The sequence below is a fragment of the Eumetopias jubatus genome, unplaced genomic scaffold (genome assembly GCF_037043125.1).
Source record: "Eumetopias jubatus isolate StellerSeaLion01/CBP00866 unplaced genomic scaffold, mEumJub1_p1.0 scaffold_15, whole genome shotgun sequence".
Classification (NCBI taxonomy): Eukaryota; Metazoa; Chordata; class Mammalia; order Carnivora; family Otariidae; genus Eumetopias; species Eumetopias jubatus.
This window is the reverse complement of record NW_028274821.1, coordinates 61,292,669-61,320,484: the sequence shown is the minus strand read 5'-3', so window position 1 is coordinate 61,320,484 and position 27,816 is coordinate 61,292,669. Positions and strand designations below refer to the sequence as shown.

At 44.6% G+C, this 27,816-nt stretch overlaps 1 protein-coding gene across 1 annotated transcript in view; it reads right to left on the bottom strand.

The window, feature by feature from the left end:
- Positions 1 to 27,816, bottom strand: part of LOC114213592 (stimulated by retinoic acid gene 6 protein-like) — a 39,285-nt gene that overhangs the window by 6,835 nt on the left and 4,634 nt on the right. Inside the window, exons 4-12 of the mRNA XM_088018815.1 lie at positions 26,559 to 26,659; positions 23,766 to 23,896; positions 18,538 to 18,658; positions 16,925 to 16,970; positions 13,931 to 14,059; positions 13,542 to 13,612; positions 12,066 to 12,177; positions 6,774 to 6,927; positions 1,929 to 2,004 (exon numbers count right to left, since the gene is read on the bottom strand). Coding sequence (XP_087874941.1) covers positions 1,929 to 2,004; positions 6,774 to 6,927; positions 12,066 to 12,177; positions 13,542 to 13,612; positions 13,931 to 14,059; positions 16,925 to 16,970; positions 18,538 to 18,658; positions 23,766 to 23,896; positions 26,559 to 26,659 — 941 coding nt within the window. The remainder of the gene's footprint in view (positions 1 to 1,928; positions 2,005 to 6,773; positions 6,928 to 12,065; positions 12,178 to 13,541; positions 13,613 to 13,930; positions 14,060 to 16,924; positions 16,971 to 18,537; positions 18,659 to 23,765; positions 23,897 to 26,558; positions 26,660 to 27,816) is intronic.

Here is a 27,816-nt window from a genome sequence, read left to right as displayed (position 1 = left end):
TTCCCCCCACATCCTATCTCCAGCATTTTCCAGGATGTTTTGCAATTTTATGACCACTAAATTGGGAAGACTTAGTATGAAATAAAGAATGTAAATATCCCACTGATAGCTTATATATTTATTATATGATGAAATGATGGTTTGAGGTTATGTTGGGCTAAATAAAATATATTATTAAATTATTCTCACCTCCTTCTTTAACTTTTTACTAGTGTCTATTAGAAAATGCAAAATTGCGTCTGTGATTTTCACTGTTTCAGCTCGGCAGCACTGGAATAGAGCATGTGCCACCAGGAATACAAACACACAAACACACATATATGTGCACGAGGCATAGATAATTTCTGGGAGGACACAGGAAGTGAATAATGTTTAGCTCTGGGGCAACAAGCAGGGATCTGAATGGCAGAAAGACTTTACACCTAATATTTTTATAACTTTTTTTTTAAAAGAGGCTGCATACAGATAGGAATAATTCTAAGAAAAATAAAAACACTAGCACAGTGCTAGCGCTATCCAGTTGTAGGGGTTTCTTATCCACTATTTCCTTCGCCCCATGGTCCTGTAAAGCAGACAGGGCAGGGATCATCAGTCCTCAGCCACAGGGATGGGAGGGAGGAGCCAGCCTGGACAAGAATAAGGCCTCCCTGCCACAGGTGCCTTCCCTTCCCTGTGCCCTCCACCCATGTCAGTGCAGCCACCTCTGAAAGGTGGTTGTTACTGGTTGTGGTCCAATGTCTCACTGATCATCTCCCAGGCACTTGCAGTCCACTGAAGGAAGGAGCAGGTATATCCCCACATCAAGGGGGGGCAGGGGAGAGCAGTGGTGTCTAGTCCACCCAGAGGGTCCAGGGACAAGAAAGCAGAGAGAAGGAGCAAGCTAGGTCTGTGAAGGAGAGCTGGGGCCTCTTTGTGCCAGGAGAGTCCTTACTTGGATGCCCTCTGCAAGAGACCCACCCTTTGCGCAGCCAGATGGGGAGGGGGTAAAGGCAGGATGCTTCGGAGGGGTAGGAGGTGGCCCTGGGCCTCCTGTGACTGCATGTGAGTTAGAGACTGAGGTGGGGGGAAGGAAGAGCTGAGAGACAGAGAGAGACTGAGAGACAGACAGAGAGAGGAGGGAGGGCAGACACCTAAAATTCAACTGCTATCTGCAGGGAAATGCTCACTACATATTGAAGGCCATCCCTTCCTCCTGCTCTGCTCTTCTAGAGACTGATGCACCCGGTGCCCTTGACCCGGTCTCTTTTGATAACCCCTAGAGCCGGATGTACCTGCTGGGAACCCAGTGTGGTTAGTCCTGGGGAGCAGGGCAGGTCTGACCCCTAACAGAGATGCTGAGCGTACGAGAAGCAATAAGGCCTCTTGGGGTAGAAGACATGGCCAACTGCTAATGGCGTGGGTGAGTTATTTTGTTAAGTCTCAGCCTTCTCAGCTGTAAAAACAGAGATGAAAGTGCCTCTCAGGGTTGTGGTGAAAATCAAAAGATTCTTTTTTAAAAAATATTTATTTATTTATTTATTTATTTATTTATTTATTTATTTATTTGAGAGAGAGAGAGAGCATGCGTGCCAGGGGAGGGGCAGAGGGAGAGGGAGGAGGAGAGAAGCAGACTGCCCGCTGAGCAGGGCTCAATCCCAGGACCCTGAGATCATGACCTGGGCCAAAACCAAGAGGTGGCTCCTTAATCAACTGAGATCCCCAGGCTCCCCTAAAAATCAAAAGATTCTAAGCATAATGGTAAGCTTATAGTAGAAGCTCAAATCAATTAGTTTTTTGGTTTGGGGTTTTCTGTTTTACAACCAATAGATGTGGCTGTTCCTGGATAGCATACACATTCACGGTTCCAATCTGGGCACTGCTGTCACCACTCAGGAATTTTTAGAAAATCCTGGCTGAAGACAAACAAATGGCTCCCAGAGCTCTCTTACCTGTAACAGGCCAATATGTGGAACAGATAGCTCACACACGTGAGGGAGGCGGGCAAGATGGTCACCAGCCAGACTCCTGAAATAGAAGAAGTCACAGGAGAGGCCTGAGAAGATGAGCCAGAAACAGTATTTTCAAATTGCGGATGCTCACATCAGAAAGGGCTGGGCAAACACATTTTACTTCCTTTAACATATTTCTTGTGTACATAAAGTTTTGCTTCTATTTCTGTCTCATTTCAGACACACACATCCTTGCTATACTTTACTTCTTGCACAAGCCTCTCCCTGGACATTAAGATTTTCCATTTACAGTGAGTAAGGGAAGAGAAAATGAGGGAGTATACACAGGTAGTTACCTTCCATCCTCGTAAAACGATTACTTTGCCACCCCCAGTAAAGAACAACCATGCGCAAGGATAACTGGAATCAAGACGTCTTGACTATTCTTTCATCCCTCTTTTGGCAAGTTTTTAATATGTTGTGTCTAATCTGCTTTCACGTGATCCTGTGTGCTTGTGAGAAAGGAAGGGAGAAACAGGAAGGGGTATGATGTGTACGTATAAAAGCTTCTGGACAAGCTGTTTATCAGTTGGTCCACAAAAACCATTTAAAAAAATCCAACACCTCTTCATAATTAAAAACACTCCATAGTGTAGAAACAGAAGAAAACTTCCTCCACCTGGTAAAAAGCATCTGCAAAAAACCCACAGCTAACATCATGCTTAACAGCAAAAGACTGAATGCTTTCCCCCTAAATTCAGGAATAAGGAAATCAAGGTCCACTCTTGCCAATTCTATCCAACATTGTACTGGAGGGTCTAGCCAGGGAAATTAGGCAAGAAAATGCAGCCTGGCTGCAAAGGAAGAAATAAAACTACCTCTGTTCATCAGTGACATGTTCTTATATTTAAAAATTTCTAAGGAACGACAACAACAAAAAAGAAACAAACAAACAAAAAGATTCAAACTCATTAATAAATGAGTTCAGCAAGCTTGCAGGATACAAGACAAATATATAAAAATTAACTGTATTTCTGGACACTGGCAATGAACAATCTGAAAATGAAGAAAACAACTGCGTTTGCATTAGTATAAAAAAGAATAAAATACTTAAGAATAAACGGAAGAAGTATGCAACTCGTACACTGAAAACTACAAAAGATTGTTGAAAGAAAGTTAAAGATTTAGATTAATGGAAAGACATGCTATATTCATGTATAGGATGTTCTTTGTTAACATGGCAATACTCCCTAAATTGATCTAAAAATTCAACCCAATCCCGATCAAAATTCCAATGCCATTTTTGCATAAATTGACAAGCTAATCCTAAAAGTCATATGAAAATGAAGGGACCTAGAACAGACAATACAATCTTGAAAAGGAAGAAGAAAATTGCAGGACTCACATTTCTTGATTTCCAATTTACTACAAAGCTACAGTAATGAAGATAGTGTGGTACTGCCATAAGGATAGATAAATAGATCAATGTAATAAATTGAGAATCCAGAAGTAAATCCTCATCATCAGTGTATTTTCAACAAGGATTAAAAAGACAATTCGATGGGGAAAGAATATGCTTTCAACAAATGGCACTGGGGTAACTGATATTCACATGCAAAACAATGAAGTTAGAACCTTACCTCACAGCATGTACAAAAATTGACTCAGAAAGGGATCATAGATTTAAATGTAAAAGCTAAAATTATAGAAGTCTCAGAAGGAAATATGAGAATAAATCTTTGTGACCTCAAGTTAGGCAATGTTTTCTTAGACACACATGTGATAAAAGAAAAATTAATATGCTGGACTCCAACAAAGTTAAAAACATCTGTGTTTCAAAGGACACCATCAAAAAAGTGAAAAACCAACCAACAGAATGGGAGAAAATATTTGCAAATTATCTCTCTTGAGGGATTTATATTAATTAATATAAAGAATTCTTACAGCTCAATAATTTAAAAATAGGCAAAGAATCTCCATGGACATTATTCACAGGAGATGTACAAATAGCCAATAAGGACATGAAAAGATTCTCAACATCATTAGACATCAGGGAAATGAAAATCAAAACCACAATAAGCTGCCATTTCACACTTACTAGATAGCTATTATTAAAAAACAAAAAACATACCAACATGTGTTGGTGAAGATATGGAGAAATTGGACCCCTGATACATTGCTGGTGGGAATACACAGTGATGCAGTTGCTTTTGAAAACAGTCTGGCAACTCCTTGACAGGTTAAATATAGTTACCATATGATACCGAATTCCACTCCTAGGTATACGCCCAAGATATATGAAAATATATGAAAAACTTGGAGATGAATGTTCATAGCAGTATTACTCATAATAGCCAGAAAGTTGAAACAACCCAGATTTCCATCAACTGATGAGTGGATAAATACAATGTGGTATATTCATACAACGGAATAAATTCCAGCAATAAAAAATAATGAAGTTCAGTCACATGCTATGACATAGATAAACTTTGTAAACATTTGCTACGTGAGAGAAGCCAATCAAAAAAGACCGCGTATTGTGTGATTCCATTTATATAAGGAGTCCAGAAGAGCCAAATCCATACTGCCAGAAAACAGTGGTAATCTAGGGCTGGAAATGTTGAGGGGAAATGGGGATTGACTGCAAATGATTATGATTTCTTTTAAAGGTAATGAAAATGTTCCAAATTTGATTGTGGTGATGGTGATTGTTGAGAATATACTAAAACCACTGAATTGTTCTTTAAGTGGATGAATTTTAAGGTATGTGAATTGTATCTTTGAAAAGTTGTCTCAGGGGCGCCTGGGTGGCTCAGTCGTTAAACGTCTGCCTTCGGCTCAGGTCATGGTCCCAAGGTCCTGGGATCAAGCCCCGCATCGGGCTCCCTGCTCGGCGGGAAGCCTGCTTCTCCCTCTCCCACTCCCCCTGCTTGTGTTCCCTCTCTCACTATGTCTCTATACGTCAAATAAATAAAATCTTTAAAAAAAAAAAAAAGAAAAAAGTTGTTTTAACGAGAAGGAAAAAGAAAAGTGATCTCCATTCCTTCCAAATTTTGTATGTGTCTCTGTCCCAGCATCAACAGGATTAGGCAATTACTATATCCCAAACCTCAACCATCACAAAGGATGCAGGTAAACCACCATAAATCTCACCCCTGGGGGCACGGGGAGCCTTGAAAGAAAGGAGGGGAGGAGTCTGGCCACAAGCAGAGTGAGCGCAGACTGACACCAGCCAGTAGCAAGAGCATGACTGACTGCACACTTTTAATTTAATGCCTTTATCTTCCCAAAGATGAAGCATGTTCAGCTTAAAAGTCTCTCTTGGCCAGAGGGCAGCCGTGTTAAAGCTGAAAAAGATCAAGATGGAGTGAAAATTTTATGTTTTGACTCTCAAAATATCTAAACATGCGAGAAATACATGGAAGAGGGGTTAAAACATAAGTGAATACAGTGACATATTTACTCCGGTTCACCCAGAGCAAGTAACTGAGGTTGGCATTAAAAACTTGCCTAGAAGAGGGGGGAAATGTAAACTTTAAAAACTATGGCTTAAAATTAGTATGATTGAACTTAAAGATCAGACTATGCTTGCTGAGTGTTGTACTCAGGGACTTGTCGGGCTAAGCATAAACCTACATTAGAGATGAATACGAATGTTCAAGGGCAACAATAAAGTATGTTTGTATGGAGGCGGTGCCCCAGTGCTCACATAAGAGTAACTTTCCATGTCATGTGTATGAAAGAGAATTTCCCTCAAATAATTCACAGGAGATCTATTTCCTTCTGGTTGCAGTACTCTACCAGATTATGAGTCTTAAGTAAAAATATCATTTGCAACACCTGTTTCATGACTTATGGACCATTTGGTAATTTATGGCCATTAAATGTTGGTGCTACAAAGGCTGTTGGAAACCACTTCACACCCCATTCCAAGCCCTCATTTAAAGATGAGGAAGCCGAGAACAAGAAAGAGGAAGGACCTGACTTGTCTGACGACAGAGTTTACCTGACATCTAGTCCACGGCTTTTCGAAGCAGGAAAGAGGGAAGAACTCTCCTCCTTCCATGGGCAATAGACACAGAATTAGAATGTCGTTTTCAAAGAAAGCTGGTATCTTAAGGTAAAGTGACTGCTATGGACAGATTCATATGTCGAAACCCTAACCCCCAGCATGATGGTATTTAGAGATGTGGCTTTTGGGATTAGTGCCATTATAAGAAGAGACAGGAGACAGACAGCCTGCTTCCTCTCCCTACTCTCTAGCACTGAGGATACAAAGAAATGACCGTCTGGAAATCAGGAAGCGGGATCTCACCAGACACCAGATCTGCCCGCACCTTGAACTCCCCAGTCTCCAGAACTGGGGAATAAGTAAGTGTTCGTTGTTTCTACTACCCAGTCTATGGCAATTTGTTATAGCAGCCCGAACTAAGCAGAAATTAAATTTGAACAGCATAAAAAATTTTTCCATAAACCTAAAGAAAAGCCATGACTTGCTGTTTTATTTTTTCCAAAGTGGCAAAGAGATGATGATTTTAGTTGTTTCCACTGGCATCAAAACAAAATAGGCTATTTAAAATGAGAGAATTCTCAGGGCATGTTCAATTCAGCCCCAAACGGATTTTAACAAAATGGCCCGGATCCCGACCCCATTGGCCTTCTAGTCACCCAGGGAGGCATATATCAGTTGTAACCCACTTGTCTCCCAAACCAGGTACCTCATGCAGATAATGGCAATGCTACAGCAATAATTATCCCAGGTGTGTACCTGTCACCAGTTATAAATTATAAGTCCTTCTCCCAGTTTCCCACGCTTTCCCAACAAAGGTGGAGGAATGGTTGTACCTTTGGTGACACTCATCAGCTCTTTCACCTGCAGGATGACTGGAGTCAGGGTTCCTGTCTGGTTCACGGAGGTGATGTAGCTCTCCAGCTCCCCTTCAAACACATCCAGCTCGTCTCTCACATACACGAACACGCAGAACTCAATGATAATGAACTGATACAAAGAGCAAACATTTCAACGTCACACCTGAGTCCAGCCTAGTAGGTGAATAGCATACGGATCACTCTTTGGTTTTGAGATCAAAACTCTTTGAAGTTCCAAACAAATCTGAAATAGACTCTGGACAGTGGCTATCACAAGATGAGTGGGATTGTGACTTCTTTGAAGACTTTTTTGGAGTCACTTCAAACTCTTTTCTTCACCCAATAGCATACAAGACTAGGTCCTACGAGGGCTCAAGGAACTCTTCATTAATTACATCTAAGTGAAATGACTGCCTAACTATGACTAAGGAGTGCCCTTGGGGACAATTCCAGCCGTATCTCTCACCGCTGTCCATCTGGCGTCTTGGTTTTAACCACGTTAGAGAAGGTGCTGTTTCCTGTATGCATGTCACATGTGCTCACTCCCATCATCCTGTCATCATGGCTCCATGCCTCCCAGCATCACGCCAAAGCTTCTAGAGTTCCTATTACCATTTTACTTCATCAACCAAATTTTGTTTGTCTTTGAATGTGCAGCTCCAAATGTCACCATCTTCAGGCAGTGTCTCAATCTAGGATAATCACTAAACTTTCAGAGCACTTTCACCTTTTTTCTCTCTTTACACAGCAGGTACTTCATACCACATCATATCCCCTTCTCTTAGGCCATGGGTCTCTTCCAGGCCAAGACTCTGCTGAACCAGCTGTCTTCTCTCTTCCATGTCTTAGCATGGTGCTTGGCATTCAGTAGATAACCACCCAAGACTTAAGGAACACAATAACTCCAAGTCAGTTATTTATATTGCAGAGAACTCCAGTTGTCCATTAAAATCCATTCTCCCCTTCTTTGGGCACAAACCTGGACTACCTTTCCCAGCCTCCCTTGAGTTAGATGTGGCCACATGACATGGTTCTTGCCCATGGAAGAGGAGTGGAAGGAATGTGTGCTATTCCACACGGGCCTTTGAAAACCTTCCACATGCATTTCTCCATGCACCTCCCCCTTCTGCTGACTGGATGCAGAGGGTGAGGGTTCTTAGAGATAATGAGGCACATGATGAAAGAATCTGGGTTATGGAGTAACACGCAGAGGACTGCTGCCCCCAAAACCTGAACACCCACTCGAAATTGTTACATGGCAAAAATATATACAGTGTTAAGTCACTGAAATTTAGGGGTTTATTCAGCATTACTTAACTAATACATTCGTTTAAAACAATCACGGGATTAATTTACATAGGTATCATCCAGAAGACAATTTGGTCTTACCATTTCTATCTCTCCATGTTGACCCCACTTTTGACTCAGACATTTTACCCCAGGAAACTTTGACCACATGAAATGTTTTGATCCCATGCTTAATAAAATATTAAAGTCAGAATTATGCCAACAGTAAAATTTTTTTTTTGTTGAGAAAACAAACTTAAATAATGCACCTATGCTGAAACATGATTATCACCCAAAACTCCATAGATCCCACTAGGGTACACTCTTGGTGTTGCACATTCTATGGATTTGGACAAACATATAATGACATGTATCTACCATAAGAGTATCATACAAAGTATTTTCACTGCCCCAGAAATCTTCTGTGTTCTGCCTATTCATCCCTCCCTCTTCCTAACCCCTGGAAACCACTGATCTTTTACTGTCTCCATAATTTTGCCTTTCAAAATATCACACAGTTGGAATCATACATTGTGTGACCTTTTCAAATTGGCATCTCTCACTTACTAATATGCATCTAAGTTTCTTCCATGTCTTTTCATGGCTTGATAGTTCATTTCATTTTAGTGCTGAGTTGTATCCCATTGTCTGTATGTACCAGATTATTTATCCATTCACCTACTGAAGGGCTCTTGGTCACTTCCATATTTTAGCAATTATGTATAAAGCTGCTATAAACATCCACGTGCAGGTTTTTATGTGGACATAGTTTTTAGGGCATGTGGGTAAATACCAAGGAAGGTGATTGCTGGATCACATGGTAAGAGTACATTTAGTTTTGTCAGAACCCACCCAAGTATCTTGCAAAGTGGCCGTACCATTTCCATTTCCACCAGCAATGAATGAGAGTTCCTGTTGCTCCACATCCTTATCTGCATTTGATGTTCTCAGTGTCCTGAATTTTGGCATTCTAACAGGTGTGTAGTGGTATCTCATTTTTGTTTTAACTTGCATTTTCCTGATGACATATGCTGTAGAGCATGTTTTTGGGTTTTATTTTATTTTATTATGTTATGTTAATCACCAGATATTACATCATTAGTTTTTGATGTAGTGTTCCATAATTCATTGCTTGCGTATAACACCCAGTGCTCCATGTAATACGTGCCCTCCTTGATAGCCATCACTGGGCTAACCCATCCCCCCACCACCTCCCCTCTAAAACACTCAGTTTGTTTCTCAGAATCCACAGTCTCTGATGGTTCGTCTCCCCCTCCGATTTCCCCCCTTCATTTTTCCCTTCCTACTATCTTTTTTTTTAACATATAATGTATTATTTGTTTCAGAGGTACAGGTCTGTGATTTATCAGTCTCACACAATTCACAGCGCTCACCATAGCACATGCCCTTCCCAATGTCCATCACCCAGCCACCCCATCCCTCCCACCCCCCACCACTCCAGCAATCCTCAGTTTGTTTCCTGAGATTAAGAGTCTCTTATGATTTATCTCCCTCTCTGGTTTCATTTTTCTGTAGAGCATGTTTTTAAAAGCTTATTTGCCATCTATCTTCTCTGTGAGGTGACTATTAAGGTCTTTGGTCCATTTTTCAATCCGGTTATTTATTTTCTTCTTATTGAATTTTAAGCACTCTTTGTATATTTTGAATAACAGACTTTATCAGATGTGTCTTTTGCAAATATTTTCTCCCAACGTGGCTTGTCTTTTTGTTCCCTTGACATGGTCTTTTGCAGAAGAAAATGTTTTATTTTAATATGAAGCCCAGCTTATCAGTCTTTCATGGATTGTGTCTTTGGTGTCATATCTAAAAAATCATCACCACTTCAATGTAGAGAACAAACTGATGGTTACCAGAGGGGAGGCAGGTGGAGGGATGGGTGAAGTAGGTGAAGGGGAATAAGGAGTGCACTTGTTGTGATGAGCACTGGGTGATGTATAGAATAGGTGAATCACTATACCGTACACCTGAAATAATATGTTAACTATACTGGAATTAATAAAAACACATACATAAATACATAAATTATTCACACTTACCAGCCCCTTAAATAAACGCTTGATAATGCCAAAAACAGTAACAATAATAAATTTAATTTAATTAAAAAAAATTAAAAGTCATCACCAAACCCCCAAAGTCACTTAAATTTTCACCTATTTTACCTTCTAGGAGTTTTATAGTTTTGCATTTGATGTTTAGGTCTGTGATCCATTTTAAGTTAATATTTATGAAGGTCTGTGTCCAGATTAATTTTTTTTTGCATGTGGCTGTCCAGTTGCTCCAGCATCATTTATTAAAAAGAAAATCTTAACTCCATTGTATTGCCTTTGCCCTTTTGTGAAAGATAAGCTGACTATATTTATGTTGGTCTATTTCTTAGATCTCTATTCTGTCCATTGATTCATTTGTCTATTCTTTTGCCAACACCACACTGTCATGATTAGTGCAGCTTTGCAGTAAGTCTTGAAATCGAGTAGTGTCAGTCCTTCAACTTTCTTCTTCTCCTTTAAAATTGTGTTGTCTATTATGAGTCTTTTGCCTCTCCCTGAAAACTTTAGAACCAGTTTGTCAATATCCACAAAGTAACTCCCTGGGATTTTGATTGAGATTTCATTGAATTCCAATATAGATTCAATCCCAATATATGTAAATCAAGTTGGGCAGTACTGATATCTTGACAATATTGAGTCTTTCCATCCACGAATATAGGATATTTCTCCATGTATTTAGTTGATTTGATTCCTCTCAACACAGGTTTGTAATTTTCCCCATATAGATCTTATACATATTTTATTAGATTTACACTTAAGTATTCCTTTTGGGGGGATGCTAATGTAAATGATATTATATTTTTAATTTCAAATTCCCCTTGTTCAATGCTAATATATAAAAGAGCAATCGACTTTTGTATGCTAACCTTGTACCCTGCAACCTTGCTATAACTGCTTATTAGTTCCAGAAGTCGGGGTTTTTTTAAGACTTTAAGTAATCTCTGCACCCAACATGGGGCTCGAACTTACAACCCTGAGATCAAGAGTCTACTGACTGAGCCAACCAGGCACCCCTTCAGGAGTTTTTTCATTGATTCTTTTGGATTTTCTACATACACAATCCTGTCATCTGTGAACGAAGACATTTTTACTTCTTCCTTCTCAATCAGTATACCTTTTATTTCCTTTTCTTATTACTTAGCTAGGATTTCCTAAGTAAATGTTGAGCGGTGAGAGGGAACAGTCTTGCCTTCTTCCTGATCTTAGTGGGAAAGCTTCTAATTTCTCACCATAAAGGATGATGTTAGCTGTAGATTTTTTTGTTGATATTCTTTATCAGATTGAAAAAGTTCCCCTCTATGCCTCGGTTGCTGAAAAATTTTTTCATGAACTCGTGTTGGATTTTGTTAAATGTTTTTCCTGCATCTACTGATATGATCATGTGATTTTTCTTCTTTCAGTTACTGATGTGATTGATTACATTAATTTTTTAATATTGTACCAGGCTTGCATATCTGAGATAAATTCCACTTGGTTGTGGTGTATAATTCCTTTCATATATTGCTAGATTTTATTTGTTCCATTCCATTATAGTTCTCCTAACCACCTGTCTGTCTCCAATTTTAGGGGCAATAGTTTGCACCATGACTTCTCTTTTCTTATGCATCTAAGAAGAACTGTTGATTTTTCAGTTTGTTTGGATTTTTACTAGTTGTTAGGATGGAGTAGCTTCTTGCAAGCTGTTTACATAGAATTGATTTAACTGGAAGTCTCCATAAATAATCCAATTTTATTTACTAGTAATACTCGCCATGTGGGTGAAAGTGTCCTTGGAGTAAAAATGATAGGGGTCAAAAAATTGTACTTCTTTGATTTACAGAGATTCAGTTTTGACCTAGCTTTTAAAGAACAAGCCCTGTCTTAACCCCACCCCATTTATGAAATAGAAAAGGATTTGTTCCAATCTACTTACAAGGTACAGGCATATGAAAGCCAACACAGTGGTTCCAATCATTCTGCTTGGGAACTGAAAGCAGGGATCCCACTCATAGATTCTGGTTTGGAACCAGGACTTTTTAATCTCCCTGTGAATGAATAAACAACAAGAAAAGAGAGGCTGTGGTTGGTAAACAAATGTCTGATTCTTCTGAAAATAAACTCATTGCCTCTGCTTCATCTTAGAATGCAGTGAAGAGAAAGAATACTGGTAGATTCGTTTTCATTTTCCCCTCATTCTTAAGAACAGAGACTCAGTTTTACTCAATACAGCAATTCAGCAAACTAAAGGGCTATCACTCCTTTCTGACAGCTAAGAGTGAAAGACTAAGCACAGGCCAGTCAGATGTAACCACAGCGTGGTACGGCACTTTGGGGGAAGGAGCTGAGGTAGAATTGACACAGCTGGGAGGTCCACTGCCCTTCCTTCTTTTCTCCTGCCCGCTGTCTAAAATGACGACACGGTGGCTGGTCCAACTTGGAGCCCACTCAGCATCTATCTTGGACGTGGACAGCCTTCATGATGACACTCACTAAGAATGGCAGCAGAAAGATGATCAGCAAATTTCCATGGTGGGCAGTCCAGGGTCAGTATGAACTGCCTGCCTCCAGAATTCTTCTACATGAGAAAGGAAGAAATCTCCCTCTTGGTGTGTCCCACTGTCATTTTGCCTTTTCAGCTACACGTAAGCAAATGTAGTTCTAACCAAAGTATGAGTTTTGCCTCTGTATGACCTTGGACTAGCCACGTCCCTTCTCTGGGGCATATTCCCTTCGTACACCGTGGCAGTGGCAGGAATAGGTCACTGAAGACCAGTGCTTTTGTTTGGCCATGAGCTATGCCCTCTTGTATTGGTAACAGCACAACAGTCTTTCTCTGGGAACCTGCTCCCTCTCATCAGTCCTAGCGGTTAAGTGAGGCTGAACTACTTCCTAGTTCCAACGGCGAATATGTGACAGGCTTAATAATCCATTTACTCTAATCGTCTCGCCACAGTAATTGGCTTTGGGAAGACATGTGGTCCAATGTGATCCAATGAATCACAATGGGAGTTTGGTTTGAATTATTAGAAAAGAAAATTTCTTTTTCCTGTGAGCTTAAACCAGGAGGGTATAAGCTTAGAGATTCCGGGGGCCACCACAGGGAGGAAGCCCACCTCACTACAAGGCTAACACACATCAAAGCAGAGCTAAGAGAAAATGAGGGAACTCGCCCTGATTCTGTTATCATATCAGTGAAGCCCCCAGATCCATCTGCTTCTGAGCTGACCACCTCTGGACTTTCTAGTTAAGGAAGGCCAACACATTTCCTTGTTCTCTTTATTCTAGTTTGAGTTGAGTTTCTGTCATTAGCCAACAAGAGTCCTGACTACTCTGCGCCTTTCCAGTTGTCTCAGGGCTCGTCCACATGGGTGCAAACACGGAGGGGTGAACGAGGCACCCCGGGGCTTACTGCAAGGGGGGCTTCCTCAGGAGCCGTTTGACATGCTGTGCCTGGTGAACTTCCAGGAAAGGCTTTTCTTCCTGTGAGAAAAGAGACAGGTGTATGCTGGGGCTCACAAATCCTTGTGACAGGCTCTTGTCACAGAGGCCAGGAATTTGGGGAAAGCCGCTCTTCTGGATGGGGCAGAGGTTAAGAGAGAGCCTCAACAACCGAGCTCTCTGGTTGCAGTTCCCACTCTGCTCCAGACCAGCGACGTGACCTTAGGCGATACAACCCACCTCCCCGGGGCCATGTTTCCTCACGTGGAATGGGAGCAGTAAATGTAGTGCCTCCCTCCCAGGGCGGCTGCGCAGACCAGCCCCGCGGGGCCTCGCACAGGGCTCCCACTCGGGACTCACCATCTGCAGCTCCCAGCCCAGGTGGACCCTCAGAGCCTTGACAAACATATGCAGGAAGCGGCCCAGCAGGAAGGCCAGGCACAGCAGTGAGGGCCAGTAGAACAGGACCGTCTCGTACCTCCCCAGAAACTGCAACCGAAGCAGAGCATGGGGTGCGGGCTGTTGCTGGGCCAGGGCTGGGCCACCGGTGAAGCTGTGGATGTGGATCAGCCTGCCCCGGCCCACTCCCAGAGCTGGGCGGCCAGGGGTCCATCTCAGCTCCCCCAGCCCCACACCATGGGACGGGCCGTGGCCCACGGTCCAGCAGCCCTGGGTGTGAATCCTAGCACCCCCATTTTATTTTATACAAAGGGCTTTCATGGCTTCATCTGATCAGGGATTAAATACTGCTACTTTTGGAAAATACACACAACAGAGAGGGAGACAGAAAGAGGGGTAAGGAGAGGAAACAGGGAGGGGAGCACCGGAGAGGAGAAAGAGGGAGAGAGGAGAGAGAGAAGGAAGAAAAAAAGAAGGAAAGAAGGAAGAAGGGGGGGAGGGGAGGTTGGCAGCAACACGTGTCCAAAAGCACAAGTCTCTTGAGATGGTGCTCATAGTTTTTCTGTGATTTTAGTTTCATATTAATGAAAAAAAAAAAACCACATACACACACAAAGAACTTTTGTCACTGTTTTAGGACAAATAATATTGTGACTTATCTTTCATAATTTAGTGGTGTGGTTGGTTTTGTGGGATTTATTTTTTTAAGATTTATTTATTTATTAAAAACTAATGATGTAATGTATGGTGATTAACATAACAGAATTTAAACAAAGATTTATTTATTTATTTCAGAGACAGAGAGAGTGTGTGTGTGAGCAGGGGGAGGGGCAGAGAGAGAGGGAGAGAATCCCAAGCAGACTCCCTGCCCAGTGCAGAGCCAGACGCGGGGCTCCATCCCACGACCCCAAGATCACGACCTGAGCCAAAATCAAGAGTCAGACGCTCAACCGACTGAACCACCCAGGTGCCCCGATTTCATGTTTTTTTTTATTTCCAGAGCAATTGCCCCCATGGGGAGTCGGGTTTTGATGTTGTGCTGTTCCAGTGCAGGACAGAAGCAAGCTGAGATGCAGGGGCTCGTCTCCCCTTCATCCTCCTCTCCGATGTCTACTCACCACTTAGACATCAGACATCACCACTGCCAATATTCCAGTGTCTTTCCTCTCTATCTATCCTTACATGTATATCTATTATAGATTTTTAGATATTATACCAAACACATAGGTCTGTACACATCATAATCAACTCCCCACATGCTTACAAATTTTTTAAATGTTTATTTATTCATGAAAGTCAGAGAGAGAGAGAGAGAGAGAGAGAGGCAGAGGCAGAGGGGGAAGCAGGCTCCCAAGGAGCAGGGAGCCCGATGTGGGACTCGATCCCAGGACTCTGGGATCATGACCTGAGCCGAAGGCAGACGCTTAACCATCTGAGCCACCCGGGCGCCCCCCGACATGCTTACAAATTATGTGCATATGTCACTCTTAATGCTGAATAGTACATTGTTTAGATGAACCAATTGTGGGCGCCTGGGTGGCTCAGTCAGTTAAGTGACTGCCTTCGGCTCAGGTCATGATCCTGGAGTCCCTGGATCGAGTCCCGCGTCAGGCTCCCTGCTCGGCGGGGAGTCTGCTTCTCCCTCTGACCCTCCCCCCCTCATGTGCTTTCTCTCTCTCTTTCTCTCTCTCTCAAATAAATAAATAAAATCTTTAAAAAATATATTAAAAAATATAGATGAACCAATTTTATTTCAAGTTTCTCCAATACTTGACATTTTAGACTCTTCCAATGTCTCATTTTTATGTTTCCATGAACACATTTGAGAACATGAGATGAAATCTTTATAATTACCTTAGTCTGAATTTCAGTCCCTTGGTTTTTAACTTATAAGTCCCATTAGTCCCTGAGCCTCACTTTCTTGTCAGTGAACTGGGGACAGCACTAACAGCCTTCAAAGGGCCTTGAAGCACCCTGAACTATGCAATGGTTAATCTGGGGGGCTGAGCCTCAAACAACACCTAGTACATAGCAGTTCTTAACGTTAGTGATTCTGAGCATAGAGGTGAGACCCTGCCCTCTTCCTTAATTAACCATGAATATTTCAAATTTCAGAAGAACCTCAGGAAGACTGGAAGCTCTCCAAGGTACCAAAGAAAACGCCTGTGAGCTGGAATCTCCGGCACTATGAGCAGAGTGGAGGGCATCTTTCTGGGCAGAGGTATGCTAGAATGTTCTTAATCTCAGCATAGAGATGCAGAGGGAAAGCCCAGCCCCCAAACTCATTTTCCAATCCAGCTCCCCCAGACTCTCTTCATCACACCCTATAGTCTCCACAGTGAGTGAAACCCAGGGGAGACTTTGGCAAGGCTCCCATCAGCTCCTAACCCCAGTGGCCCGCTGGTGCTCCCCCCACCTGCCTAGTAACTCTTCTAGATGCAGTGTGACATGCTCTTTCATCTTGCTCCTTTTCCTCACGTACAAGGCCAAAGAGATGAACCAACCCCCCAGTTCCAAGAAGGACAATGCACGGCAAACCTGGAGGGTTCATCCAGCCCTAGTCTCCCATTGTATAGACAGAGAAAGTAAGGCTACGTGAAGGAATGGGAAGAAATGAGCTTTGGAGTCAGCCAGACCTGGTCTCAACTCTCGAATCTGCTACTTCTGAAGAGTTAATACACTTGGCCTCCATTTCCTCACCTGTGAAATAGGTCTGCTGAGAGGCTCCCCACCTTGAGGGACTGCTGTGAACAGCAGCTGAGGGAACATATGTCTGTGAATGAGCACCTTGATGAACACAAGGTGCTGTACAAATGGAATCATGAATGGCTCCAACTCTCCTTCTGTTCACAGAACTGAGGCCCAGAGAGTGGCAGGGGCTTGTCCAATGTCACACAGCAAATTGGTCATGGTGACAGGACTGAATACTCTACACATAGATCAGCGGGGACTCACCTGCCCATGGGGACACTCTGTGATGTAAAGGACGGTGACAGCAAACCTGCAGGACAAAAACAGGGTTTGGGGTACTGTGGCCGCTCCTAGCATGGTCCCTGAAAAGAAGCCCAGATCCCATCAGCCTGGAGCTACCTCCCCTTTCCTTCCTCCTCCGGAGGGCTGGTGCCCAGGACTCCATGTACGTACGTCCCTCCCAGATCAGACACCCTGCTTATGCTAAAGTACATGCACCAAATTCATCTCACATGCCCTCAGATAGGACACAAACCCGGGATCCACACAGCAGAGCACAAGTCCGTGAGGGAGCTCCTTCTCCCTGCCAGGGGCACAAGCTGAAGCCTGCAGAGGTAAAGGAATCTGTCCAGAGTCACACCTGGAGCCAGGACCGAGGCCCAGGTCTCCCAACTCTGGTGTCCATGCTCCTTCTGCCCAGCCTGGCCTTGTCTGGAAACGGTGCCCCGAGGAACAAGTCTCAAGGCTTTAGCCTCCCAACACACGGTCCTGGTCACCTTCCAGCCCGATTCATCTCCCAGGGAGTGCGAGCCGCTGAGTGAGTCCCCCCACCCTCTCCTCCCCAGGGCAAAGGTTTGTCAGAGGCCAACAAGATGGTACTATTACTCCACGTCTAACCCTGGACACACTCTCTTTTCATTTTATAAAGCGAGCCATCTACAGACTTAGGAATTGTAGTCACTGGGGCGTCAGCTGCTTATGAGCCCCTGCAGTGGCCTGCACACGGGCCTAAGGACCCCCTGCGTCACAGAAGTGCTGCAGGGGGGAAGCCGGCTCAGTGAGGGGGACAGAGGCGCGAAAGCAGAATGCCCGTGGGATTATTCAGGCAGCAAAGACTCCTGGGGCCAGTCCTGTGCCAGTGCTGAGGGCACAGAAATCAACAGGAGGGTCAAGAAGTTCTCCATCTGTGGGGTCGACAATCTATGAAGGATGAGCCTGTATCTACCACCGGATCGAGTTGGGGAAGATAATCCACAGGGGAAACAGCAAAATATAGACAAAGAGACCAGAAAGCATGACCCACAGGGGTTATCTTGTTATCTAGCGTGTTCCCTGGCTCAGAGTGAGGAGATAATAGCATGTTTGCCGAGTAAGTGGGTGGATGAAGGAACGCAGGAGTCTGGTGTGACCGGAGGGTGTGTGCTGGACACTGTGGGAGATAGAGAGATAGGAGATGCCAGACTGCAGTGGCCCTGAACGTCAAGCTGAGGTGCATGGACTTCCCCTGGGCTCCTGGGGGAGACATGCCAGCACAGAAGAGAAGCATCCAAATGGGACTCCTGCATCCCCCCACTGGGACCCTGGGCAGTTTACAGAAATGAAGTTTGCTACATCGCTGACTTCGGGGAATATTCTAATCACAAGTGGGCTGTGAAGCAGAAAGCATGCTGGCCTGACCTTCTGCAGCCTAAAGTGCGGTCCCACAGAGAGGCCACAGTGGAACCCGGGACCAGTCACCCCACCTGCCCATCATGAGCCTCAGGTCTGGGCAAAGAAGCCCTCCCCAGGGAGCTGAGAGGTCACCCCAAGCCCTTTGTCCAGAGGTCAGCCACGGCCAAAGGAGTCACAGGAAGGCAGGCAGGCAGCGTCCGTCTTACCAGATCAGAGAGTAGCCGAAGCCGAGGATGGAGCTGAGCAGCCGGAACTCCGACGAGAGGCAGGCAAAGAAGGGGAAGTGGGACAGGCCGACTTCCATGCCTCCGATCAGCAGCACAAAGGCTGGGAGAGACAGGGCCAGAGATGCCATGAATCTTTTTCCACGGGCTCCGGGCATCCCAAGGAAGCTATGGGGCTTTACACCGACTTCCAGTCGCAGGCCTCAGGACCCAAGGAGATGAGAGGACAAGCCCCAGCTCAGCAAGGAGGAATGCGGGAATGCCTTTTACTCTTGCAACGGACCCTTCCTGGGACCTCTTCCATGCCAGGCACTGGCTAAGTATTGGGATGAAGAAGACCTGGTCCCTGCCTTTGGGCAGCTCACACTATGAGGTGCAGGCAAACCACATACCTGAACAAACAGCAACCACCAAGAGTACAGCACGGCGAGAGCACCATGGCAACACAAAGTGTAGTGATGTGTGTGCACAAAACCTCCTGTCCTTTCTACACAAGCAAATGATAATAGTCATTCTGCCACTGACTAGCTCTTAGAGAATCTAACAGGCTCCAGGAAAATCTAATCGTGCAAGACGACCTTCACAAAGTATCTGCTTTGAGCTGGCTCCAGAGCCAGACACTAAGGCTACAGGAAGAATGAGCAAGCTTCTTGCTTTGAGATGCTTGCAGTCCAATAGAGAAGACAGGGAGGAAGGTGAGTGGTGTGTTAACGGAGGCACAGTCGATCTGCTATGGGGACAAGAAGGGGAAGCCACCGGCTTCACCTAGGGTCTGGATCAGGGAAGGCTTTCTGGAGGTGGTGACATTTAGCAAGGCCAGGAAATACAAGCAGGGGTTTGTAAGAGGGAGAGAAGGGAAGGAAGGGCATTCCTCCCTCAGATGGGAGGTGGTCAGCTGCGGCTGGTCCGTATTTACATGCATGTGAACGGCAGGCGGCCGGCAGGACAGGGCCCTCCATACAAGGAAGAATTTCTGTGAGGATAGAAGCCACAAGAGCATAATTTTGCAATCTCCCTGTCATAGAAGCAGACAGAGTAACTAAGATGGCAAAACCAAACCCACAGACAACATCTACCAGAAATCTAGGTCTCGAGACCATTTGGTTTCGACATCTGATTAAGAGGAAGCAGAGGAAGGCAGCGGGATGTCCGAAGGCCTGAGAAAAGAAGAACCTCAACCTGCCAGCAGACACAAGACACTGAAGCTGAAATCCCAGCTGAAAGTGGGCAAGGTGCTGAAGACCGTGAGTCACGGGTGAGAAAAAGCCGGCGGCCGTGACCTCAGCCTGCTGACTACCTCAGGCCCCTCCCACGACACAGCCCCCCACGGAGGCGGCCTGCAGACCCGTCAGACTCCAAAGTGAGAGGGAAAGGAACATCAGGAGCTGGGAAACAGTGGGTCCAGATGCCAGTGGGGGGAAGAGGCTGACTGGGAAAGGCTGAGGGTGTTAGGGGGATACACCTCTATAATCACGTTGTGAAAACAGAAGAGAGGAATTTCGAGCCACAAAGCAAGAAATGATGTTCTGACCCTGCCAGGTGCCCCACAGCGCTGGTCTTCAGGGACCTGCAAATCCAGACAGCAATTAGATACTACTTCACACGTGCTCAGATGGCTGCCATTGTTTTAAAAATAGAAAATACTATTGGGGAGGATGTGGAGAGATTGGAGCCCTCGTAGGCTGCAGATCAATGGAACAGAGCAGAGTCCAGAAACAGACCCATACATATATAGCCAATTGTTGCTGACAAAGGTCCAAAGGCAATTTTGTGGGCAAAGGACAGGTTTTTGAAATACAAAGTATTGGAAAAAATGGATCACCAAAGGCAAAAAAAAAAAAATGAACTTCAATCTGTACCTTACACTATATGCAAAACATTAACTCAAAATGTATCATAGACCTAAATGCGAAATATCATGACTATAAAGCTTCCAGAAAAAACACAGGAGAAAGTCTAAATGACCTTAGATTAGGTAAAGATCCCTTTTCTGACACCATAAGCATGATCCATAAAAGAAAATGAATATATTAGATTTCATCAAAATTTTAAGACAGCTTTTCAAAAGAAATTGTTGGTAGAATGAAAACAAAAGCCACAGACTAGGAGCAAATGTAATTCAGACATCTGATAAAGGACTTATATACAGAACTAGATATAGAACTATCAAAACTCAATATGAAGAACACAAAAACCCTAATTTTTATAAATAAGGAAAGCGATTTGGACCCTTCACCAAAGAAGCTATAGGGATAGTAAATAAGCACATGAAAATATGCTCAACATCATCAGTCATTATGAAAATGCAAATTAAAACCACAATAAGACAGCATTACATGCTTAGAATGGCTAAAATTAAAAAGACTTTGTTTATTCATTTGTTTTTTAGATTCTACATATGAGTAAAATCATATGGTATTTATCTCAGTCTGACTTGCTTCACTTAGCATTATACCCCCTAGATCCATCCATGTTGTTGCAAATGGCAAAGATCTCATCCTTTTTATGGCTGAGTAATATTCCTCTGTGTGTGTGTGTGTGTATGTGTGTGTACCACATCTTCTTTATTCATTTATCGATGGGCACTTAGGTTGCTTCCATATCTTGGCTATTGTAAATAATGCTGCAATAAACATAGGGTGCTTATATCCTTTCAACTTAGTGTTGTCATTTTCTTTGGGTAAATACCCAGTAGTGGAATTACTGGATCATAGAGTAATTCTATTTTTAATTTTCTAGGACTCTCCATACTGTTTTCCACAGTAGCTGTACCAATTTACATTCCCACCAACAGTGCGTGAAGGTTCTTTTTTCTCTACATCCTCACCAACACTTGTTATTTCATAAACAAACAAACAAAAAGCAGAATCAGATCTATATTTATGGAGAACAAACTGATGGTTGCCAGAGAGGGGGTGCAAAATGGGTGAAGGGGACTTAGAGGTTGCCAGTTATGAAATGAGTAAGTCACAGGAAGAAAAGCAGCCAAGGGAATACAGTCAATGATATTATAATAGTGTTGTATGGTGACAGATGGTAGCTGTATTTGCAGTGAGCAGAGTATAACATACAGAGATGTTGAATCATTATGTTGTACACCTGAAACTAACGCAATTAAATTAAAAATTTTTTTGAGAGAGACAGTGCATGCATGAATGGGGGTGGGAGAGAGGGGCAGAGGAGGGAGAGAGAGAATCTTTTTTTTTAAGATTTATTTATTTATTTGAGAGAGAGAGTAGGGTGGTATGGTGGGGAGGGGCAGAGAAAGATTCTTTTTAAGATTTAATTTTTTATATTTGTCAAAGAGAAAGAGAGACAGAGATAGCGAGGGAGAGCACAAACGGGGAGTGGCAGAGGGAGAAGCAGGCTCCCTGCTGAGCAGGAGCCCAATGAGGGACTCGATTCCAGGACCCTGGGATCATGACCTGAGCTAAAATCAAGAGTCAGGCACTTAGCCGACTGAGCCACCTAGGTGCCCCCAAAATTATTTTAAAAAGAGATTGACTCCAGGAAACAAACTGAGGGTTACAGAAGGGAGCAGGGTGGGGGGTTGGGGTAACCGAGTGATGGGTATTAAGGAGGGCACGACTGGTGATGAGCACTGGGTGTTATACACAACTAATGAATCACCGAACACTACATCAAAAACTAATGATGTACTATATGTTGGCTAGTTGAACATAATAAATTAAAAAATAAAATAAAATAAAATAAAATAAAAACTGAGAAAGAAGGGGAAAAATAAAAAGAGACTGACAAGAACAGTATAAATAAAAAACAAAAAGACTGACCATGTGCTGCCAAGGATATAGAGAAACTGGAAGTCTCACATACTGATGGTGGTAATCTAAAATGGAACAATCACTTTGAAAAACAGTTTGACAATTTCTTTAAAAAGTATGATCTACTACAGGAAGTGTATGATCCAGCCATTCCACTCACAGGTATTTACCTAGGAAAAATGGAAGCAGAGGTACACACAAAGATCTGTACACAAATGTTCATAGCGGCCTGATTTGTAATAGCTAAAGATGCAAATAAATCAAATGTCCATCAAGAGGTGAATGGGCGGGCACCTGGGTGGTGTGGCGGGTTACAAGGCTGACTTTCGGTTTCGGTTCAGGTCATGGTCTCAGGGTCATGGAACTGAGCCCCAGGTTGGGTTCCACACTTAGCGCGGAGGCAGCTTGAGCGTCTCCCCCCTCTCCTTCTCCCACCGCTACCCCACCCCCACCCCAGGGGCACGCTCACTCTCTCTCATGAATAAATAAATCTTGTAAAGAAAAAAAAAAAAGGTGAGTGGGTACACAAACTGTTTTCTCCATATAATGGAACACCACCTGGCAATAATAAGGAATGAATTTCTGGCACATGTTAAATGTATATGAATCTCAAAATAACTATGCTATGTGAAAGAAGCCACACCAAAAATAAAAAGTACATTCTGTATAATTCCATTTATATAAAATTCTGGAAAAAGATCAGTGATGAGGGAGGTGACGGAATAAGGTGGGAAGGAGAGATTACAAAAGGCGACAAGGAAATTATGGAATTCATTGTCTTGATTGTGGTCATGATTTCATGGACGTAAACATTTGTCAAAACTTATCAGACTGTACACCTCAAAGAGATGTGTGGTGGTATATCATGTCAGTTTTAATTTGCATTTCCCTAAAGACTAATGAGATGCCGGTGGGCATTTGCTCTTACAGGCCTGGAGGCCCTGAGAGAGAACTGGGCTGGACAGAGAGGTTTGGAGTCATTGTATTGGAATGGCTGAATACGTAAATTAGAGTTGATCCTTCAGGGAGAACGTGAGGCATGGGGAAAGAAGAGGCCTCAGACCAATGGCCAAAGAAATAAGCATTGCTCTGTGAGGAGGAATCCCAGGGCTTGCTGATATCAAGAAGGCAGAGATGGCTAGGACTCAGGACTCAAATTTTTGGGGTAGGTGATGGTGAACCTACTTTTTGAGCCTTTGTTCTATGTCTATAGGAGCTCAGAATCTCCCTGAGAGAAAGCCCCACAAACAAGCTTTGACCTGGCAGGCAAGGCATTTTTCTTGGGCAAGTTACAGGCAGCGAAGAAGCGGACTACTCATATAACATTTATTTTTTTTATCCCCTGATCCCAGGGAACCCCTGCCACGCAATCTCTGAGAGCAAGACTTGCCATCGCAAAATTCCCAGCGGGTACGAGGCAGTCCTTACCTTGGGCCCACTGCGGGATCTGCAAGGGCTGGTAGCCTTCCGAGAACAAGAACATGACCTTATTGGCTGTGGCCCCAAAGGCGATTCCATAGGACCATCGGTTACTAAAGGTGCCCACCAAGTCCAGAGGTCTGTGAACAAGAGAAACAGCTCATGAGGCCAGACCGTGGCTCATTCCCACAGTTCACCTCCAAAGTATCAATCCTACCCTGAGGAGGGATTATGGGGTGGTGAATTATTCACTTCAACTGACATTTTCTGAGGCCCTCAGGGCTAATTCTGGGGGTAAGCATGGATTCAGGGTACTGAAGTGAGGAAGACCAAAATCTTTGCCCTTGAGGAGCTCCAAGGCTTGGGGGAGGGGAGTGGGGGGAGGGACACAAGCAAGGACACTAATAACCATGACAACAAACAAAAATGGATGAGTTTCATCTATGAGAGACACAGGCAGTATGACTCAGGAGACCGTAACAAGGAGCATGTACTCGACAGGCTTGGGGGAGGCTGCCCTGTGCCCAGCCACTAGGAGAGCCCCAACATCCCTGGGAGGGTCTGGGTAGCATTTGGCCATGCTGGTTCCACGCCAGCATACCTTCCCAGCCACAGCTGATTGGACCAGGGGGTGACCACTTGACTCTGGATGGGCCAATCAGATGCCTGGTCTTGGATTTTGGCTTTCTGACCTGAGGACATGAGGCAGTCAGCTGTTAAAATTCTCTTCTGGAAAGTCATGCCAAGTTGGGATCAGAGTTGGTGCTAGAGGCAAGTGGAAGTTTTAGGGAAGCAAAGATCCTAAATCAGATGATAAAGTCAGACAGCAGAGAGGACACTAGTAAAATGGTGCTGAGGGGCTCCTGTGATGCAGGGAGGCAGGAATAGAATTAGTCTCCCAACAATGCCCATCTCAAGAGACCCAGTGGCCATGAGGCCAGCCTTGCCAGTTCCTGTGAAATCTCTGTAACTTTATAAAAATCCTTTCTTTTCCTTTTACAAAAACAAGCTTTACAGGATATCTGTTTCTTCTAACCAAAATGGCTCTGTCTAGATCAAAGTAAAAAACCACATCTGGAAAAAAGAGAAGACTTTCCCATCAAAGTGGCATCTGAAGCGACTTTGGTGAAAACTCTGGGGGCAAGGGGAGCAATGCATGGAGGCAGGGACCTGGGGCCAGGATCTGGATCTCACCTCCTGCCCCCTTAGTCTTTCTCAGCTTCCCCTTCAAGTCTCAGCTCAAGGAGCACCTCTTCCAGGAAGCCACCATCACCCCGACCACTCCCTGCAGGCCCACCCAGTTGCTGCCTTGTCTGTGTCCCCTCAGCCCTAAGGGCATGTCCGTGTCGCAGCACACCTCTCTGCATTATTGTTTGTCTAGGAAACGATACACTCCAAGGAGTGAGTACCTAGCACAGGATCTTGAAAAGAGTAGGTGCTCACTGCACATTCACCAACACGCATTTTGTGGACATGAACCGAATTCAGTCAGTCCCACCCATGGTACCTCAGAGATATGTGAGACTGTTTGCATATCTTTCAGACAGATGGCAGCCCCCACTCTGCTCATGTCAGAGACACCATGGGCGGCAAATGAAGAACTGCTTGACAAACTGTGGTGTGCCACGCACATGTGAGGGGCTTCTGATGCGTGAAGATGGTGGGCCAGAGCTCCTCAGAAAAGCAGGGGTTTTGATGGGAAAGTGGCCAGGGAGCAAGCAAGGTGTGCTGTTACCAATCAAATTCAAAGCAGTTCCACATGACCCATACAGAGCTCCTACTTCTTAAAAAGTCCCGCACGAGGCCCTGCATGTCAGATGCCCAGAGCAGAGTCTGCCTCTGCGCCCCAACCAGCGTAGCTCAGGCCTGGCAGTTTGGGAGTGGCTGACCCTTCCAATGGGGGCTATCCAGAATGAGTCTGCTCCTCAGAACTGGTACAGGGGCTCCCTTTGTCACCCTGAATCCCTAGGTCACCGCTAGTCTTGGTCTCGACACCCTGGCTTCCTCTCCCTTCTCCAGAATCCAAGGTGGAGACCTTAGCATGTTTACATACTTGAGACTGCTTAGGCTATGATGTCGGGGGGAATCAGAGCAAATATCAACCAGACCTCGGTGAAAGCTCTTGTCACTTGTTAGCTGTGTGGACTTGGGCAAGTCACTTAACCTCTCTGAGCCTGAGTTTACTCATCCATTACATGAGGATAAGAACCTCCAGCATGCTAGGCCAGCAAGAGGGTTAGTCCAAGTAATGTTAGGCAAAGCAAATGGTTCAGTGCCTGGGTCACGGTCACTGTGCAGTAACTGTTATCTGCTTCATTATCATTATTATGAATTATTAAAGGGTGATGCGGCAGAGATATAAACGATTAGAGCTTAAGGAAAAACGTGCTAAGGGGTGCAGAGACTCAGAATGGCAGAGCCAGCAAAGGCTCTCCTGGTGCGTGACTCATGGCGCCTCCCAGCATAGATGCTTGCTGCTGCCTGTGGCCGACTGAGAACCCTCTTCCTCCTGCTTCCCGAAGCTGCCATAGTGCTGGGTGTGGGAAGGCTTTTCCCATAGTGAGCGGAGTCTCCTTGAGACGTTTTCATCACACCTGGGCAGCCCTGGGTGCTGAGGCCGCCCTGGCTTGGAGGCCAATTCTGAACTCCCGGAGCTGGGCTGGGGTGGGGCAGGGAGGGGAAGGGGGTTGGTGAGGAGGCAAGGCTGGAGAGCTAATGGGGAGTTGTCCTGGCCTTACAGCAGGTATTGACCCCAAACACAGGCTTCCCCAAGCTGTAGCGATCAGCCCTAGCTCCACTCACATGATGATTTCAAAGTGGTTCCCCAGGAGGTGAGAAGTATCATCTCTCTGTTTACGGCGCTCTCGCCTTTGGAGAACGGACAAGACCAAAATGATGAAAAGCTACGGGAAGAGAAGATGAGAGTGTCAGTGGGAACATTCATCCCCAGTGTGGCCCTGGAGCCTTCCCTGGAAGAGAAGGTGAGGGTGAGCAGAGGGCGCAGAGTGTCTGTGACCCCACCCCCAAGTCCGGGAGATGGGGCATGCACCCTTGAGATTCCAGAAAGCTCAGTTTTGTACCGAGCTTTCCTCTCTGTTGCCCTGAACAGGTTCAAATCTCGTCTCCCCCACAGACTGACAGGAAGAGAGACCTAACTTCCCTGAATCTCCATTTCCTCAGCTGTAAAAAGGGGATAATACCTGTCAGGTTGCAAATCCTTCTTTGCTCGCTCCCCACCCCCACCCCTCACCCCCGCCACTGTGGATTCAATCATATTCCCAATCCTTGATGCCCTTTGTCTCTCCCCTGTTACTAGAAACCTCTTGACAACTATCTACTCTCACAGTCTTCATTTCCTCACCTCCCACTTGCTCTTCAACCCCCTAACCTGGCTTGACCCCCATCCATGGAAAGAGCTCTGGCCAAAGTCGCAAATTACCAAATTACCAAATCCAGTGGAAACTTGAGGCCCAAATCTGGCTTGATCTGTCAGCTGCGTTCCACAGTGTTGACCACTTCCTCCTCTTAGAAACACCCTCTTCCCTAGGCTTCCATCAGCTGTGCTTTTCAGGGTGTTCATTACCTCTCAGCTTCCTCTGCTGGATTATTCTTTCCTCAACCACTAAAGTCGGGAGCTCCTCATAGTTCAGTCCAAGGACCCCTCCTCTTATTACTGGATTCTCTCACCCACATCCATGCTGTCAATGGCCACCAACACCCAGAAGACTCACACACTTGACTCTTCAGCCCAGACCTTATCCATGAGCTCCATAACTGTTCACTGAACTACAGAGTTGGCATTTCTTTTTGACGTATTGAAAGCTTCTTAAATTCAGTATGTCTTCAACGAAATTCATGATTTGCCTCCCTGCCCTGTTCCTTCAACCACCCCAAACCCTGATCTCTTCTGATTCTCCTTAACCAGTGAATGGCAGATACCACCATTCTTCTGGCTGTGCAAGCTACGAAAACCATGTCACCCTCAAATCTTCCTCTCCTTAACTTCTCTATCCTACGCATTACCCAGTCCTACTGCCTTACCTCCCAAACATCTTGAGCT